The 20,655-nt window shown below is 37.3% G+C and overlaps 1 protein-coding gene across 5 annotated transcripts in view; it reads right to left on the bottom strand.

Moving 5' to 3' along the window:
* The window catches only part of wge (BAH domain and coiled-coil containing protein winged eye), a 360,478-nt gene that overhangs the window by 95,426 nt on the left and 244,397 nt on the right, over window positions 1–20,655 (bottom strand). For all 5 annotated transcript variants that reach the window (XM_076621851.1, XM_076621843.1, XM_076621855.1 and 2 more), the window contains 2 exons: window positions 8,375–8,656; window positions 3,638–4,003 (listed from right to left, as the gene is read on the bottom strand). In XM_076621851.1, the coding sequence (XP_076477966.1) occupies window positions 3,638–4,003; window positions 8,375–8,656 (648 nt within the window). The remainder of the gene's footprint in view (window positions 1–3,637; window positions 4,004–8,374; window positions 8,657–20,655) is intronic.

Here is a 20,655-nt window from a genome sequence, read left to right as displayed (position 1 = left end):
TCTCCGACCTGTTCGAAGCTTTGATACGAGGGCATCTCTCTTAAAATCTTCTGCCAGCTTCGCTAATCCCGATAACAAGTAAAAGGAAATCGCAAGGACTTCTAAGAAATCGTTCTTTCGTGTCAGGGACAAATTACCAGGGTCGAATCGCGTAGAATAGAATTGAATGGCGTCTTTTACAAAGGAAGCAGGCCTTCTAGTGACTGGACTGGAGAGAACTTAAAAGACTATATACAATATAACGCAGAATTTCTATATCGACTACATTTAGAGTCTCGTAATGGCAAATAAATATCAAATTGATCGGGAGATTCCGTCGTTTTTGTTCTTTGAGAGGAAAGAAATTAATTGTCAATTGTAGATCTGCTACGTTCTTTGCATTATTTTCGATTGAAATTTACGTTTCGTTATCCTTGCAATGTTTCTTAATTTGTGAAAAATTAGAACGAATCGTCGTTGATGGAGCGTGGATATTTATGCAAATTTGTAGCTCTATGAACAGAATTAAAGAGATGGAACTTACGCAGAAATTTGTTTCACCCAGTAAATATTTTTACAGCTACTCTACTTTGGATATTTTAGATATTTTTCCACATTGTTCGCGCAATTTCCCGTACATGCATAAAAATCTGCAATCTAGTTATTACTGATTTCTTCCCTCGATACTGCGCCAAAGATCTTCTTAAAGGATCAATTTCTTTTTCTCGGTAAAAGAAAAGCAAGAAAACATTGAACCGTCTGTTCGATAAAACATTGAAATTATTATCAGTTAGTCTTCGATATAAAATTCACTGTTACCGCGTCTACAGGTGATTCACATGTGCCCCGGTGTCGTTGAATTTTTCATTTTTATTACTAAAATATTACTTCAGCGAGTTTTCTTGAAGTTTCATAAACACTCAAACAAGCTACCACTTTATTTAAAAACTGCTGTAGAAGATACAATTTTTCTATCTAACGCTCGTAAGTACAAAGTGCAACCATCTTAATTGCATCTCATTTTTTTTTATCACTTTTAACTTCACCTAAGATGCACTTTGTTACAGAATAATTTATTCATCAAATTTTTACATGTCTTGCGTCTCATAATAATTTAGCCGCTCCACTCATTTAACGTAGTTACTTAGTTTGCAAGACAAATTTACTTTGGTCACAAAAATGTCTAGGAGATTGATGTACGTATCTACTGGATTTCCACGTACATGTAGACCCTTAATGTGTTCCTTCGGCCAAGACAGGCTAACTGCACACGACAAACCTGGCCTTAAATTTGGCAACGAACAGCGTGTCGTGATTTATGTTAATCTTTGTCCACGGCCAGAAACGTTTCGATAGAGCTACACTGTGACCAATCTGTGCAAGGATTAATTGGACGCCGGCCTAGAATCGAAGTGTCTCTGAACGTGTTCGGACCTTCGTCGTAAAATATTGAGAATCGCCTCGAAACTTTGTTAGTCCATTTCGAAGCTTTCGAAAGTTACTAATTTACGCCATTTAAATAAATAAAATAACAACATTTTTGGAGTCTTTCAATATGAAGTATCAAAAATATACAACTTCATCTAATGAAAGATTTTTTAGTATCGCGGTATATGGTACACAGGAAAATTTTGCTCTGGAATAAAATTGATCTTAAAGTTTAAAGCAATATATTGGGAATTATTGAAATTCTCTGGATGCTATTCGAAATTTAAAATTCGTAGATGAGAAAATTTAGAAATTTGTGAAACATTTGTGAAACAGCTTTCATTGTGAAACATTGGAAATATAATTAATTTCAAGATCTTTCTATTTTTTATTCAGGTAAAATGTTAAAAGCAAATATCTAGAGTTTCGTGGAAATTCTATCAATTTACTGGAATACTTTTGGAAATTCAAAATTTATGGCCGAAGAATTTAGGCGTTCTTTGTTGAAAATGACAACGTGAGTTCGTGCTCGCCATCCATATGCAGATGCGTTAGTTATAAGAAATAGTAACTAGAGGATGATCCTAATTACAATCGATAGATTTAATCGATAGGCTTAAGATGCCTTTTTGTTTTTATTCCTAGTTTTTTGTAAGCGCGTGCAATAAAGGTTTTTTGGCTCAGGACGGCGTGATAGATTTATCCATTCAATAAAATAATAACTATTCCAATCTTACCTCTGAGTATAGAAATAACAACATTCTTAATGTGAAATATCGGAGGTCTAGAAATTCAGTTGACTGAAGATTCTTGGAAGCTTTAATCCGTCGTTCAGAAAAATTGATTGGGTCATCTATTATAAAAACTTTGAAGTACAGCTAATTTCAAACGCTGATATATTATTTCTTATTTATGAAAGATGCTACTTCTTCATAGAGAACATATTAAAAATCACATTTTTCAACGCCATTGAATTATTTCGATATTTCTAGAAATTCAAAGCTGATGACCAAAAGAATCTTGAGTTATCATTGTCAAATACCGGAAATATAAATAATTTTACATATTTAGATATATTTTCTAACAAGACTTTACGCCTTTATTTTTTACTAGAAGTATCGAAAATTACATTCAAGCGACATTGATCTCAAACTGTCGTTGCTTGAAAACTACACGTATCGTAGAAAAATGGTGTTTCACAATATCCAAAGGTCTACGTCCGCCGATCAACGGCCTAGCTAACCCAGAAACCAACGATCTCGTCTTTCGCAACTAGCGAACTGTCCGATACTCGGCAATTAAACGAAAAACGACAAGTGTCAAAAAACGAATCCCGTTCCACAGGATCATCCTAACCGATCTACTTTCGAATTCCTCTTATAGAGGCGTGACCATTCCGTATAGTTCGAGATCCGACAATCAACCTCGCTTTGGATCGTTCAAGTATTAACCAGCAAAGATGTAATTAAGTAAAGATCCCTCTGAATTGGGACGATAATGTTTATTACTGGATGTAGCGATGCGAGAGAAGAACCACGTGGCAGTTAATCTTTGTATAACGCGAAAGAAAACAAAATCATGTAATACTCGTGTAGCTACGTAACAATGAAACTGTAAATTATAAAAAAATAGACTGACAACTGAAATATATTAAAATTCAGTCTGATATTTTTCTCCCAATACTCATCTTTCAGGGATTTAATAATCCTCTTTATTTATTCATATTTATTGCAACATGTTAATTATCACTATTATTATCACCAAATAAGAAGGTATTCGAACAAAGGTTCTATTGCCTTAAATTATGTATTAAATTACGTATTAATATAATCCTTCTTGGAGAAATTTTGTCAATATTAGTATTGTTTATAAGATGCGTTATATACCGTACTTGCGTAAGTAATTTTAATTTCCCACAACTTTTCATTGCAAGAATATAATAAGAGTACGTTTGGTCCGAAAACTTCCGACGACCACTCTATCTAAATTTTCAATCTGTAATCGATATTCGTTTATGTTTCACCAATTATTTAACAGATTATTATCAAAGATTTAATTGCCTAATTATAGAATTCTCTGCTCGATAAACGATTCGGTAAACAGGTTACGAGTTCTTGTCGATGGGCGACAGAACTGAACGTTCTTAGCGCAGATAGGCAGAAGAGAAAAGAAGAGAAATAAAGAGAAGAAGAAAAAAGAAAAAAGGTAAATCAGCTAGGGCTACACGTACCGTTGCTGTTTCTGCAAACACACGGCTGCCTCGTCGATTTGTTCTCCAGTTTCACCGGCTGACCTTGACTCGATAGGAAGGCCTCTCGTTTCTTGCCAGTGGCCTGGACAACCTGGTTGCCATTCTGGCCACCCTGCACCACCATCGCGCTCGAGGTCGAGCTCGTAGGGCACGAAGTGCCGTTCACAGCGACCGAGCATCCGGTAGTCGAACCTGTCGGTGACTGATACTCCTGGAGCAACACTCCCGTCGTTGGTACCACATTTCCTGTCGAATTCGGTGACGAGAAGCTGTTGATCGTCAGCGTTGGCGCGTTCCCAGTCACCAGAGACAATTGAGGGGAAAAAGTGTTCTGGTGCAAGCCTCCTGTTCACAGAGAACATTATCATATCAGTACTATCAGTGATTCCACATTTGGCTGTGTGAAATATCAGTTAGTGTAATAAATGAGTGGTATAGCTAGCGTTTAGAGATATTTTCGTGAGCCGTTGAAAACATTCTTAAGGAACATTTCCATATGATGTTACTTACATAGAAACGAATCTTGAGATATTCTCTTTGCCACTCGTTTTTCATTTTTCTTAGTTTATAAATTCTTGTACTTATGTACTATCCTAGCCTACTACCCTAATACACTAACCCTATGATACTACCCTAAATCAAATGTTAGAAAACGCATAAAGAAATATTTTGAATGGGCCGTAAGAATGAACTCTGTGAAAAAGATGTGAATGATCTTATTATAGCGTGTAATAAGTTGCGATCGGTTGATTTATGGTATTGGTGAAACTTTTAAATTTTACTATTCAAGATTATATAGTTATATTATTGAGGAAGTGATGACGAGAATGATGAATAAGGGGAAAAACTGCTCGGTTTACGGTGAAACGAATTTTAGGTGTTATCAAGTTTGAATCGCAGCAATATTGCATAAAGTGTGTAAGCTGTTTGAAACGAGATAAATTTGAAGTATTGGCGAGTTTCATCTAAAGTAGGATTATGTATTCGTTATATGATTATATATTATTCAGTTAATACGTTAATCATAGTAAATATTACTTGTCGTGAAATGTTCGAGGTTGATATATATGTGTGTGTGAAATGTTGGTATATATAGGGTGATAAACCTTTAATGTTACCAACAGATATATGTTTAATTAACAATTATGGAATAGATCATATATTCTCGCTTAATTTAGGGATAAAGTTTATTCGTTCTACAAAAAAATCATATACGTTTCAATTTTCAAATTGAAACGAAGTACATAAAATGGTGTTAACTAGTATGTACATGATATTATTCAAAGAAGCGTAATCGATTAAAATTCACTGCAAACTAATAAGTAAAAATGCATTATTCATTGTAGTAAACATCGTCTTTATTCTTGAATATTTTCCAACATGTAGATATACTTCTATTTTTAAAATATTAATGAATTATTCAATAACAATGGCTTAATTCTGTCTAGTAATTTAAACCGTAAAGTAACAACTTTTTAATTTCTCAATTTACTTTATCAATTACGATTAATTGATTGTTAATTGGGTTATAAAATATTGTTTCTACAAAAAAAAAAGTAATTTCATAAAGGAGGAAACGAAATCCGAATGAATAAACGAATTTTAAACCGTTTTTGAAATAATTAATGCTAGTAATAGTAAAAGGAAGTAGACAATAAAATCGGCGAGTAAGATCCTCGCGATTCGGATAACATTAATTAAGCTACTGGCCACGAAATATGTGGCCAATTATTAATACAATGTGGTAAACGCAATGAAACCACAACTTCGACCAGTTTCAAACTTCTACTCGATAAACCGATTTTGTACGATTACCTATATTTTTGTGACAAACGTTTCACATGGTTCATACGTCATTTGTATAATAAAAACTTTATGCAAATATTTGATTCATTCCCTCTTGCATATTTTAATTCATAATAGCGTCGAGTATATCAAACAATTTTGCGGAACGAGGTTGTTTTCAAAATAATTATATCATTGTTATTAATACATTATAGAGATATGTATTAGGAAAACATATTGTAAATTGTTTCAGATTATTTTGTACTCTGTGTTTCATACGTAAAGCAAAAGGAAACATATTCAGATAATACAGAAACACACAGAGAAATATGATATAATGATATAAATGTTATACGACACAAAAATTACTAATCACATTCTATACTGCGACAAATTTTTCGTTGTTAGAGCTGCTGAATTTTGTAAAATCAAACTGATCTTTTCTAAAAATTACAAATGTTTTACCAACAACGTATCAGAGGTATTGATACGACTACGGAGGACCAATTAAAAAAAGAAAACGATAATATATGTCCTAGAGGAAAAAATTTCTATATTTACTTCTGACACTTTCAGGATATAAAGAAAAATCTGATAAAGTAAAAATGTATTGAAATAAACAATACAAAAAATGCTTGAAAACTATCTGTAAAAGACTTAGGGAAAAAATCATTAATTTTATTGAAATTAAAGTTTATCAAACTTCTATGTACGTTAAGAATTAACTTGAACGTCACAGAATAAAAATTCAGTCTACCAATCGCTACAATTACAATTTAATTTTTATCAAATATACCGAATAAGAAATAAAACCGAACCATGCACGTAGAAATAATTACCAATAGATTACATCAATCGCGGGATCAAAGGCTGCGAGGGAGCAACTCGAGGTGATTTATGAAACAATTTCAATTACATACACAGAGGAACATACATAGGAATTCCAACTTGGAAACTCTTTCTCACGACCATCTTATTTTCCGACATTGTAAGCTGCTTAACGGGCGAATCGACGTCGAACTTGGAGAGCGATTCGTCGGCATAGATACAGCCTTAAAAGTACTCGAGAGAACGTTGAATAACCCTGTGTCAACTTCCGCGGTGATCGAAGATTATTCCAGCATTCGCGTCGAATTAGTCGGCAATCGAGCGCCGATTAAACTCTTTCCGAACTTGTTGAATGCGTAACTTTTCGTTCCGTCGTTTATTACGGTAACACGATCGATAAAGTTAAACGAGAAAACTTTCACGACTTCCTTCTCGATATCTTCGAGATCATGTTTCGATAAATCAAAACAAGTTGCTCCGTTTGTTTTTCGTCATTTGAATCTATCGTTTGCGTTGGGTGGGACAGGTAATTTTCGTCATTTTTTATCGTATTAAATATGCATTAGCATGTCCATTATTATATTTGCACAGTTGACCGAGATATGCAAATTATCCTTCCAGAAGAATAATTAAAGAAGTTTCTGGAAAAATGGCTGGCAAGGCAGAATGAAGACTTGGAAAGTTTCTAGTAGATTGAATAATTAGTCATAGAAAGACGATGTAGAAATAACAATGAAATTAAGAATAATAATTTGCAAAAATGAGGAAACAATAATAATGGAAAATATAATTCTATAAGAATACCGATTATCTTACATTTACGAAAGAAGTAAAAATTTCATAACATTTCAACTCTTTGATTAACAAATACACTGCATATTTATGTAGATATTTATGGGATTTATATCATTTATATTCATTCTCATCAAATATTACTCCTTTTTCAAGATACCTATATTGTTACGTAATAGAATATTGGATAAAGTTACGTAATAGAATAATAGACGAGGTTATAAAAATAATTAATTAGTATTGAATTACACTGAATGATTTTATGGTGGTATTTTTACAAAATGTAAAAACTTCCTGTTAGAAAACTTCCTGGTCGACTTTTTGAAGAAGCACCACATATTTCTAGAACTACTTGCTAGATTACTCCCTACTACTTTCTAAAGTTCTATCTCTTTTTAATTAATATTTACTGATAATATACTAATACAAATTACTTTCTTTATTGTATTCAACCTTGTTATTCGTCATGTTTTACAACGGCGTATGAGAAAATAACTCTAGATGAGTGATAACTCTAAAATTTGGAGAGAAAATGTATTGTGGAAGGAAAATTACTAACTGTCATGTTCATCCCCTTCTATTTTTCATTTTTAACAGTAACAATGATAAACGATGATAAAGTAGTCGAGATAAATAAAGTGCTCTGTGTATTACTTGCCCTTAACAACATTTAATTCTAAAAACGTGAAATTAAGATTAAAATCAAATTGCATCACGAGACCATTAATGTTTCTCACAGTTGGATTAAAAGTAACTTTGCGCAAACGAGCATGATCTCGATGGTTTAAAGGTTAACGAGTCGAAAACATTTAAGATTTTTAATTCGATATATAAAATAATATACGGCTGTATCTAGCATAATTCATACATATCTTATATTTTCAAAGTAGATTTGCACGCGACATAATAACCTTTTCTAGAGCACCTGGTATTTTTTAACAAATTATTATAAGTGTATCGTTATTAATTGCAAGTTTATTCCTTTTCTACCAAAAAAGTACCTAAACATTGCTTAGTTGCTTCACAAAGAGCAATCCAGAATAATCCTAACGAAAAACTTATCAATCATATTATTTGTTTCTTACAACTTACAACTAATCTAATTGCTAATTCAGTTCCAAACGACGAGAAAAAGAAGATCTCTTCGTACTTTATAATATATAAAAAAAACTCACCATAATAAAAATTATGAAAACCAGAAAATTCATCCATCACGTTATTCATTTGAAATTAACAACTTGTTGATACTAATTTAATTCCAAACAATATATCTCTTCTATAATTTATACTAAAAGAAAAAAAAACACTCACCATGATGAAGATGATGAAGACCAGTCAGATTTAGCGTATGTTGCGTGTGCTGGGTATGCTGTGTGTGCTGAGCATGATGCAAGCTGCCTACGTTCACACCAACACCTTGAAGACTAAGCGCTTGTTGTCCCGGAGGAGCCAAACTAGCCAAATTTTTGGCCAGCAACTCGAGCTGCGTCACGGGCACGGGACTGTAGGGTGAGCCAGGGGGTGGCGTGGGAGCACCCCAGGTGTAGCCACCCACCCCAACTCCAACGGCCGCGGAAAACACGCTCTCTGAAACTACAGAATCCGACGATTAATCGATTTACTCCTTCTCTGGCTCCCTAATCGGAACTGGGCCGCTTTCAGAGTCACAATAGTCACTTTGATCCCAGTCAATTATTTTCCCGATACGATTGTACATAGAACGTGCACAAATTGCGAATTGTTTCCACAGACATAATAGCATATCTGTGTCCAGTCTCGTGGAAAATTCATATATTGTAATCTCTCAGGGAAATAAGAAGGATCAAAGTGAAAAATTTGATGAATAAAGGATTCGCACCGACAACAAAGTGGCAGTTCCAAATATTCAAATCGTATTTATTAAGAGAGAAAGAAGTTTCGTATTGGAAAGTTTCACATTCAAAAAGTGCGTAAGTTTATTATTACGATCAATCAATCGATTCAATCAATTGATTATGGCTTTATAGCATCATTTAAAAAGTACTTGATTTTCAGTTTTATTTTTTATTGGTTCGTTGAAATTGCTGTAAAGTGGAAGTGCCTGGCTGTGCCTTATTGCAGCAACCGTTTCGAGTATCATTTGCAAGTAGGCTCCGAATATTTATATACAGATTCAGATTTTTATGAATATTCAGAAATGCAATCGAAGTAGATAGTTGTTTCGCGTATTAAACGTTATAAAGAGCGTTCTGTTTTCCATGTTTTATATATTTGTGCATATTATACGCATTTTGGATACGTCTACATATTTGATCCTCGCACGATCGATGTTACGTGCACGCGTTAACAAGTTATCAATTAACTGAACGATGAATTTATTCGCTTTTGATAAAAGTGGTTTCAAATTTTTTTTATATAATGCACTCTCTACAAGATCATCCGAGATGTTTCTTTATTATTAATAATTGATACGAAAAACACTATTCTTCTCAAAGGCAAAAAGAAAGATTCAATCCCAAAAGGGTAAAAATGGGTAGTCGATTTGAAACATTTTATAATTTACGCGGATTTCTCGAATTTTTCGTTTCGATAGATCAGAAGCAGTGAAATTGTTATCGAGAACTATTTCTTAAATTAATTCCGACTGTAAAATCTAGCACATTTCGCTATTTATAACTTCTCACTGGTTCACTTGTAATTTTTAATCTGTACAATTAGCACTAAAATATAGAGATTATCCTTATTATTAAAATGTCGTAATAATGTAAAGCAAAACATAAATAATTAATGATGGAGGATATACATATCTACTATTAATAGATCGTGTATCTTTCTATATTCAATAGAAATTTAAATATGCAAAAATGTACGGAATGCACATCATGTGCAAAAATATACAAAATATTCAAAGTAGAATATTCAATATAAATATGTATCCTCCATTTTGCAATTCTACAAATGTCTACACTGGCATCTACACTGTACTTAGTAATTGCAAAAAAAGAGGGAACTAAAAATTGTAATTTTGAAAAGATTCGCAGCGTCAAGCCACGTCGTTACACAATTGGAATTAAAATATAAAGCATTGAAGGCGTTTGAACCGAATCCTTATACGACACCCCGAATCAACGTCGTATCAATTCCATTGCATCTTATCGATATAAAAAAGAGCCGAACGAGTCGTTAATTCTCAAACCAATTCATCAACGAAATTCCATCGAGGCAGAATCTCTCTCGTCGTTTCCAGCAATAAGCAAAGAAGCACGAGGCGTGGTATACGCAGAATGAAAAATCACGAAGGAACGCAGTCCAGCGAGCGCAAAACGTCTAGCAGCTCGACTTGTGACTTGGATCGTAAATCAGGCATCGAGTCCTCTCACGACAAGGATCGTTCGCGCCTCCACGTTTCGAAACGCTCTCTCTGCCAGTGCTGCTTCGCCTGTAGACGGTTTGTTGCATTTCCTGATTTCGCGAACGATCGTCCAAAGCCTCTGTGTACCCGCGTATGAATATTAAAGTCGGCGTGTGACGCGTTACCCGATGGGCTTATTGAAATTTATCGCATTAGTTCTTCGCCACTTTCGATAAATATGCAATAAACGACCGGCCAGACGGATAAATGGAAAATCTATGCAAATTCATTTAAATCGGACGCGACACTCGCCGCCGTGAACGGAAGAAAGACAGACAGTGGCCAGAGAACTGGGGAGAGAGGGCGAAAAGCGAGCAGGGCGAAGGGAAGTGCACCGATTTGCTTTTTACCCTTGTGCCGGGCAGTATTTTTGCTTTGGGGATGATACAGCGACACTTTGGAACAAATTGTCTCGATTCGCTGTTTTGTCCCGATGATGGAATCCTCTGACGATCTTCCGGTTATTGGTCTGAGAGACCTTTGAACAATTGGAAATCGTCAGGTGACAGAGTGCGTTTCGAACGAGCGATACTGCTCTTTTAGGAGTTTCAACTTCTTCGTGGATGAATGGAGTTGAAATAATTCCGATCGTTCATCGGCTATTGTATCCTTCTGTGTTTCGATGTAACCTTTGAACCGTTTCGAGTATACGATACAGTTAATTTATTTCATTTTCGTTGCACGTCTCTTAGAAAACAGGGTAATATGAATGAAACGACACGTATAATATTTCACTTATCAATGTTGGAAACATCCATCGTATGACCTAGTTTGCTTAATGTTACGCTGTATTTGGAGTAACTATATTTGATTTATATAAATGTATTATCTAGTATACCATGTTATGTACAATAACAATACTAATCTGCAAATTAATCTATTCCATTGTACCAGTTGTCAAGCAGATATCTCACCCTAGCAATTCTGGGTGATGATACTTCTGAATATTGCACTCACCTGTTCGTTCTGCTGACCATCCGCAGCATGAAAGAAAAACGAAACGTACGAATTATTAATGAACAACTCTTTGCCGTAGACTTACAACTTACAAGGCACAGATGGAAATCGAAACCTTTGATTATCTGTCTCTCGTATAATCGAAAAAGAAAGCCGTAATTTATATCACCTACTCTTCAATTAGGGTAAGTGAAACAAGTGGAGCGACATTTCGAGACGAATAAAGTACTAGAGAGTTGCCTTTATTTAATTTATGACGTGGTAGAAAGTGTTTGAAGCGTTTTAATTAAAGAGAAAAATTAAATATGTGTTTCCAATATTGCATTATTGATTGTCGTTCAAATCTTAATCGATGAAAAAGAAGTACAAGTAATATGAGCTTCCGATATGTTGCACATAAATTGCACTTGTTTCACATAAATTTGCAATTTTTTTTCGCTGAACTTGCAGTTCTACCGCTTGCATAAAACGAACGAGAAATGATTTTTTTCGGAATATCGTAGCTTGTGATTACGGAGAGTAAGGGTTTATTTTCAACTGAATTTGAAATTGAGAATTGAAACTTGAAATATTTAAATCTTAGATGTATACGTATGAAAAGCATAAGAATTTTAAATATCTGAGTTCTTTTAGAGATTAGGTATATAGTTTCATATAACTTTCAGAATATTTGAAAAACGATTACTAAATATTCATTTCTGTAATATCGTGATGTAATATGTTTACAAAACGTGGACAATAGAGTTGTTAATCAGACAGATAAGACGATTGTGGCTTAACTTGAACTATTCATACCAAACGTACAGAACACAGCGCAATCCACACTCTCTCGGCAACGCCACTCGCAACCTCCGTCTCCGCTCAACTCGCACTCGGCTCCTCGACTCGCACTCTGCTTCTCAACTCGCGCTCTGTTTCCCGACTCGCACTCTGCTTTTCGACTCACTGTTGTCGCATTCCATTGCCCTTTTCCTAGGCCCACCGCACACGTGTTCTGCAGACGCTCGTGGCCAGGGTCACGTAGGTCTTTTCCACGAAACTATGCACTTGAAAAGACCGATGACACATTGATGGGCCCGACGGCGCCCCGGCTCTCGCGACACTGTTCATAGTTCGTCCGATATTTCCCAGGCCTTTCGTCCACGATACTACATTCGGCCATCCTGCAATAACATCTGCCCTCAGATGTTGCCTTCTATCTCGCTGTCATCAGATGCGTCACTTTCGGCATTTAGGACCCAAGGTTTCATAAAATCGAGGTGTGTGCGGGTCCTTCCTTCGGTACTGCTTCGCACGCTTTCTTCTTTTCTTGTAATTTCGCAGGCTCCCTTCTAGCTTACCTATGTTTCGCTCGGTTAGGCTACAGTCAAGGCAGCTGGATACCACGTGTTCAACCTTTTCGCGTAACCCCTTGAACCAGAAGTCCTTCTTGACCATAGCTTCTGTTTTGGTAACCTCGAAATGCCCACGCTCGTGCGCTTGCCTGACTACCTGAGCCCGCATCGCCTTCGATACTACTATTAGCACATCGTCCTCACACTCCTTATACAAAATATTGTTTCTTACTACCTGCCCATCGGCCTGACTGCACGTTGCGGCGTCCAAAATCCTACGGACTTCAGTGTCCTTGTTCTGTGCCCTTCTCAACCGTGCAATCAGCCCGTCTTCACTCTCCGTTACATACATAGTGCTCGGCAGGGGGTTCCTACTCGGAGCATCTACATGCTGCGTACTTTTCCCCGGCCGATGACACACCTGATACTTAATCTCGCCTAGTAACAAGGCCCATCTAGCCACACGCACACACAAATCTTTCTTTCTAACTACACCTATCGGACTCGCATACTCCGAGTCTGACGATTTGATGACACCCTCGTTTGTCCACGCTTCCATCAAATCATCTTCTTCCTTTCTTTCCGACGGCGCCAGTCTTCGCGGTCTTCGCGCTACCGGCTTGTCGCTTTCCAAAACTACTTTTTCGGTTATTCCGACGTCTCGCTTCTTCTCCGGCCTATACCCCCTAACGATATCGCGAATCGCTTCACGATAATGCGGTTCCCGTACGTGTGTCAAATCGATCTCGTCGGATTGTTCTATCGCGTTTACCCTCAGTACATCCGGCGCGTCCTTGTGACCGTCGGTCTGATCGTCGAGTCGTAAAAATGTCACCTCGCCCCGTTTGACTCGCAACTCTACCTGGTCTAAAAAGTCGGTACCTAAGAGTAGACTGTGTCTTGTCATTACCTTATTCGAGACAACATGCAGGGTGACAGTAAAGTCGTACCCGTCGACCGTCATTACCCTTGTAAACTCGCCCCAGGTACTATTGCCAACAGAACCAAAACCATCGAACCTAAGTTTGCAGTTTCCCAGAGGTGGTGATCCTAACCTCGCATACTCATCCGCTCGTATGAACGTAAGGTCACTACCTGTATCCACTAACGAGACAAACCTGCAGCCATCTATCGACACGTCCTTCAAGTACTTTCCCTTTTCGGATCTTGACACTACGCAAGTCTCTTTCGGTCGTGCCGTACACCTTGCTGCAATATGTCCAAATCCGCTGCACTTGAAACACCTAACACCTTCTCCCCTCTCCGGACACGTAACACTTAGATGATCCTCACTACCGCAAATGAAGCATCTTCTTTTCTTCATTGCATCTACAGATTGACTGGGCTTCCCGTTCTTCTGGGTTTTAGCCGACTTCACAATCGACTTTGCTCTGCGACTCTTCTGCTCTTCGTACATTACTAACCTCTTCCTCAACTCTTTGATTGACGTAGCGCCATACAATACAGCCTTATTGTTCTCGTCGTCTATTATTCCATCCACTATGTATTCCACCTTTGCTTCCTCCTCCATGTCCACATGGCTGGCTATTTCGAGCATACGATACATGTAAGCCAAACATGCTTCATCACTCTCCTTTTTTGTTTCTTCAAGTTTCTGATGAACTTGCCTACTGTTGACTTTCCTCGAAAATTCTTTCACTAGCCCCCTCTTCAACTCATGCCAAGTCCGGGCATGACACTCGAAGCTCGCAAATATTTTCGCTGATCCCTTCAGCAGCTTCCTCGCGTAGACTGCCTTCTGCCCATCCGACCACATGCACGTATCAGCGACTTCCTCGAACGACTCGAACCATCGTTCGACATTTTCACCTCTGTTGCCACTAAACGACTCTAATGCATCTTCGACGTCTCTAAAACTCAGTGTCGAACCAACACATGCCCTTCGACAACATTCGTCACGGCCCTGATACAACCTTCGCGTACCTCTCTTGTATCCTCTGGCGTTTTTTCTGTCATCTTCATCCTCACTTTCGTCGTCGCTTTCTTCTTCCGACGATATGTCATTACCATCCATGGCCGCTCGTAGCCGTGCGCGTAATTCTACTTTTCTTCCCGTCGTTTTTAAACCCAAACTAGCGAGGCGCTCCTTCAACTCCTTCGTATTCATTTTCTCAACATCCTCACCTTCGTTGCAATCACGCTCAGCTCTCTGTACACTTTCTAAATCTCGTTGACCGGTTAGCTCTTCACCGCCTGTCGATCCCTTACGATACGATTGTCCAGCCCTACACGCCCGATTCAGCCTTGCAATCAGCACTGACCTCGCACCCGATATAGGGAGGTTCATTCGCGCGAGCTTATTCCTCAGCTCCTCCAGCGTCGAACCCTCTTCACCCGACAACCGTTCGTCCCCGACGTTGGCCATTTTTCACACAACACAAACTTAAACAGTCAACGATATCGTCTTTTACCGCACCGCGTACCGGTAAATTCACAACTAGCTCGAATAGCTCTGTTAAACCGTTTCGTTTTCTGTCTTGTCCAATCCCGGCTGAGCCCCCAAAATTATGTAATATCGTGATGTAATATGTTTACAAAACGTGGACAATAGAGTTGTTAATCAGACAGATAAGACGATTGTGGCTTAACTTGAACTATTCATACCAAACGTACAGAACACAGCGCAATCCACACTCTCTCGGCAACGCCACTCGCAACCTCCGTCTCCGCTCAACTCGCACTCGGCTCCTCGACTCGCACTCTGCTTCTCAACTCGCGCTCTGTTTCCCGACTCGCACTCTGCTTTTCGACTCACTGTTGTCGCATTCCATTGCCCTTTTCCTAGGCCCACCGCACACGTGTTCTGCAGACGCTCGTGGCCAGGGTCACGTAGGTCTTTTCCACGAAACTATGCACTTGAAAAGACCGATGACACATTGATGGGCCCGACGGCGCCCCGGCTCTCGCGACACTGTTCATAGTTCGTCCGATATTTCCCAGGCCTTTCGTCCACGATACTACATTTCTATGAACTAAAACGTTACGAAAGGAATTTCCAAGTCAAGCTGTACGTTAGTCAGTCATCTATTTAATAAAACAACGTTTCGAAAATACGGGCAGTCCTTAAATTTATATCCATAAAATATCTAATTCCCTTTGCACGTTTTATAAATTTCTTTCGATATCGTTAAAAGTAATTTATTAAATCCAAAAATCTCCGATATACATAAGCCTTTTAGAAAAGTCACGAGGAGGCTGAAGCAATACATGTTTAATGAATTGGAATTAATCGACAATGTGCACAATTTTGAAACTGTTCATCCGTAAAAAAACAGCAAATTACCACTTTATCATATTCCTCCTCTGTAATTTCCATATCTGATTATTCCGACGTAATCATCGGAATGACATTTCATCATAACACGAATTCGCCGTAACTATAGCCTTTCCAACCCATCCCAAAAGATCATCAACTACCCATAACCCAAAGGCCAGCCCCGATACCATCCACCCTCGACTAAATTCGCGTATTCATTTGGGATTCGAGCGATCGGCGCGGACGGAAAGCGTGGCGCGGACTCGGGCGCGTTCGCGCCACGCGAGGCGGGCCAGCTTGTTCGCGTGGATTTGCATGGCGGGCGGGGATAATCGAAATCTCGCCCGCGGCTCGAGATTCGATTTTAGACAAGCGGCCACGGCGTTAAAGAGGAATCGATCGGCGTCTAAGGTGTTTCTGCCGGTACGTTCTACGTACCAGCTCATCCCTCTCTTTTTCTTTTTCTCCCCCAACCAAGCGTCTCTGCTTCTTCTCTTTCTCTCACTGCCTCCAAAAAGTTCGTCTTTAATTTCTTTTGCTTTCTTTCACTCGCGCGGACGCACGGTCCTCGCGAACGGCGTTTTGGATTACACCTCGAACAATGAGGTCGTTAGGGGCGAGCGAAGGAGGTAGAAAGTAGAAAGACGCGGCTCGCCACCCTTACCACCTCTCCACCCCCTTCCCCTTCTTCGCTCGCTCTTCTGTCCACTTCTTTTCGGTCTTTCTGTCTTTTTCCTTCGCTATTCTCGCGTAGAATTCGCGATCTTTCTCGCTCGCACAGCACGATGAACCGGCCAGGATACACAGAGAACGTGCACGTTACGATGGAATTCTATTTGGTCGAGACTTTTTCGTCCTCCCCGCGTCCTGCCCACCACCGGGCCCACCTCATTCACCCGCTTTAATTGCATAATTGCGCCATTGTGCGAGCAAGGAGGGGGCCCCGTGAAAGGCCAGTCCCGTCGACGGGGGCAGCTTTCGAGGTGAGAAAAAATGCCGAGGGGCCCCCTCCACAAAACGACTCCGCCAGGTAGCCAGCCACGGTACGATTACGATTTTTCGCTCGCGACTCGCCATTGCTCTCTGATCTAATTAATAGAGTTTTAATTAGGCGATTCGAGACACGTTTTCGGGTCGTAGAGCGATATTTTTCTAGTCGGTTTTTGGATAATTGCGAGGTGGAGATTCTGAAAAACGAACCAGACGGAGACGAGTCAACTGGTCACTTGGATTTTCAATCCTTCGACTTTGAAAATCTTTTTATTCGCAAGTATCTTATTTGTTAATAATCGACTCGTTGATTCATGTCTGTTGGAAATATATCGTCTTGAAATTGTATTCGTCAGCATTTACTTCTGTAGATAATTATACAAGTTGCTGGTTAAAGAATTGATTAACAGGTTAATCGATCAACCGCTGTTTGTAAATTTCTTAGTTTTATAATCCTAGGTGCGTCATGCGGGGAGTTAGAAGTAGTAAGTTGTAGATTTCTCTTTTCTAATTTCATGTTACATCGTTTAGAAAAATTAATAACCCTTATTTGTAAAATTTACGAGCAAAATTTCATTTGTATAATTATCAATTTATGTAATAGAATTTATTAGTAGCAGTATTTTGTAACTTGTAACTTAAAATTTCGAATTTGTAAGATTTCACTAACGATGTTAGATCAATCGTGCAAGAACATTCCGGATATGTGACTAATAGAAACAAAGCAATTTAAGTTTACTATTGAAGTTACTTTCCTTCGATACGACAAACCAATTTATGTATATAGATTAAAGAAAAATAAATTTAATGTTTATTTTAAATGATACGAGGATCTCGAATCTAGAAGGCACTCGTCTAAAATTCCGAAAATCATCAAAATAAAATAATTATATAGAGATGAAAATTCAGTTGGTCTTACTCTCGTAATAAAATAACGCTACTGTGTCATAAAAATTTTAATTACCAAAGTTTACCTTTTCAATGCAATATATTTGAATGTAATTTCGTTTTCAAATAAAATATATAATTGGAAAATTAATGGAAAACAAACATGAAACGCAACTGCAAACGCAAAAACACAGGAAATTTTAAATGAATCGTATCTATAGAAGCAAATGTTGAAATATCAAAAATTAAATTGAAATTAAAATGACATTTGTTTCCTGATATTTTTCTCTTCATCGCAAGAAAATGCAAGAAAAATCATTACCTTGCATTTGTTAGTCAAGTTTAATAAATTAGCTGCCTGTTTCAGACAATCTAGGTATACTTGTCTCTTCTTTTTCGTATATTAATTGCCTCACCGCAAAAATGGAATCCTTTACTGCTTCTTCATAATTCAAAATAAAAACGAAAGACAATATAGATGTAAATGAAATAGCAGCGCGTTTTATTTAAATGTAACTGACCTCGTTTACCAAAATTTAATTAATTCTACCATCACTCGCGAGAATAACCATTTTCATAATTCATTTTTTCTTTATCAATTGTGTAATTATGTTGTTGGTGCACGCACAGTAATTTATTTCCAACTTGCCACGCTACAAAATTATTATTTTAATTTATTTGCTGATTAAAAATAAATATTTTGCGTAATGAAAATAACGAATTTCCGAATTTCTTGAGTTTCTAGAAAAAATATTTCAAATCATTGTTTCAATAAGAAATGGGAATAATTTGAAATTATTATTCATGAATATATGCATTAATATAATTAACAATTCTTTTTGTATCTACCTAACAGAAATACATCACGAATTTTTTACATTTTAATAAAATTTTATAATTGACCGAAATTAAAAAATTTCAAAAATAGATGTATACGATGCTACACATACGATAAACGTATTATCTCTAACTGGCCTAAAGTCGAACACAATTATCACAAAAAATCTTCCCAGCTTCAAATGCAAAGCGAACAAAAACCAATACAAATGACCAGGCGAATTTGTACGTTCGTACAATCGAGAGCGTTTCCCTCGGTCAGCCTTAATTTCCTCGTCGAAATTTCCCATTATTCGTATGCAGCTGCAGCAGGTGATGCGTAGTCCGCGTCCGACAATCATTAATGCCCCGCGCGTATTATTTCATTTAGATCGCATCTCAACGGACAAATTATTGCCACGCACGTGTTTGAAGACTCTCTCGAGCTTCCTCGAGCATCGACGTATCGAGGCTGCCATAGCAGGCGTCGCGACCGGAACACAGCTGGCCTCGCGTCTCGAATTTATTTCCCCGGAAACCATCGACTCCTTCGTTTCTCGGTTCGATACCGGCACGACGCCCGCATTCGCTTGATAATTATCGGTTTTCTCGGGGCATCTCAAACGACGTAGTATTTCAGACATTGCGTGTTTTTGGTTCAACATGATTGTATTGCTAGGTTCTAGTATGCTTACGATATACAGTAACGTTGAAAAGATTAGAAATTTTTATTGGATAAGAATGGAACTTGAAGTGTGTGTGAGTAGTATATCACTCTGACAGTTTAAAATAATTGAACGTTCTTTTTCTTTTTTTTTTTTTAATTTTCTTATAATGCCAAGTTTTACAGTGTTAATGAGATTTCAAATGCTTCGTGCACGTACGGTATTATAAGGTGCACACGATACGAACGATAGTCATCAATGAACATAAGATCTTCACTTTATGAATCAGATATTGAAACGTGTTTTCATGTATGTGGTTTTCTTGAAAGACGTAATTTCCAAATTTGAGCGTTCAGCAAATGGCGGTCAAAATCTCGTGTATCTCGAAAAATAATACATTTATAATGTAAGGACTTTATGTCTAAACATGATGACTTTTTTCAGCATAATGCATAAAAAGTACTTGATACGTTCATAAATAGTTTCATAATAACTAACATGTGCTAGATTGAAATAATTTCTGCAAGGTTCGATGCACTTTCTCGATGATTAATTTTATTATTTCAGATTTATAAGAATTGTTCATTCTACATAAAATTGAAAAATACTTTGAAAGTTATTACAGTTACACGTTATGTATAACACACGCATATGTTCCTCTTTTAACCTGTCTGATGTCTTTCTCATTTCTGCTTCATGTTCACGTTTCTTCAAATTTCCTAATTATAACGTAGATGAGTTTCTTCGAGACGAAGAATTATATTGCAAATATATTTTCAAAGAATACCTAAAAACGCCTTTAAAAATATTGGCAGAAAAATACAGCTTCTTCGGAAATTGAATACGTATAGGTTGTCCTAAAAGTGTCTTTCGTTTCATAAGGTGATAATAGATGAACAACAATTTTTGTTTTACATTATTTTATTGAATTAGGTATGATCCATTTCGTTCTATTTCTATTATTATGTTCGTGCATAATTCCATAAACTAATATAAAACAAAAAACATTGTGCGTCTATTATTTCCTTATAAAACGAAAGAAATTTTCCGGACAACCTAATATACATATAAACCCGCGTAGAATTTAATTAATTAATAAAACACATTAAGGAATAGAAAACATTGCAAAACCTGAAACCATAATACAATTTCCGCAATGTACAGTTTTTCTTTTTTTTAATCTGTATGCAGATACCATTTTGCGCCATTAAAAATGCTAATTAAAATAATCAATGCATACGCGTAATAAACGAAATTAACGCATAGCTAGAAAA

This window comes from Bombus vancouverensis, chromosome 1 (genome assembly GCF_051014615.1).
Source record: "Bombus vancouverensis nearcticus chromosome 1, iyBomVanc1_principal, whole genome shotgun sequence".
In the NCBI taxonomy this organism is placed as follows: domain Eukaryota; kingdom Metazoa; phylum Arthropoda; class Insecta; order Hymenoptera; family Apidae; genus Bombus; species Bombus vancouverensis.
Note: the sequence above shows the minus strand (reverse complement) of the source record. Positions and strands in the feature narration are given on the sequence as shown.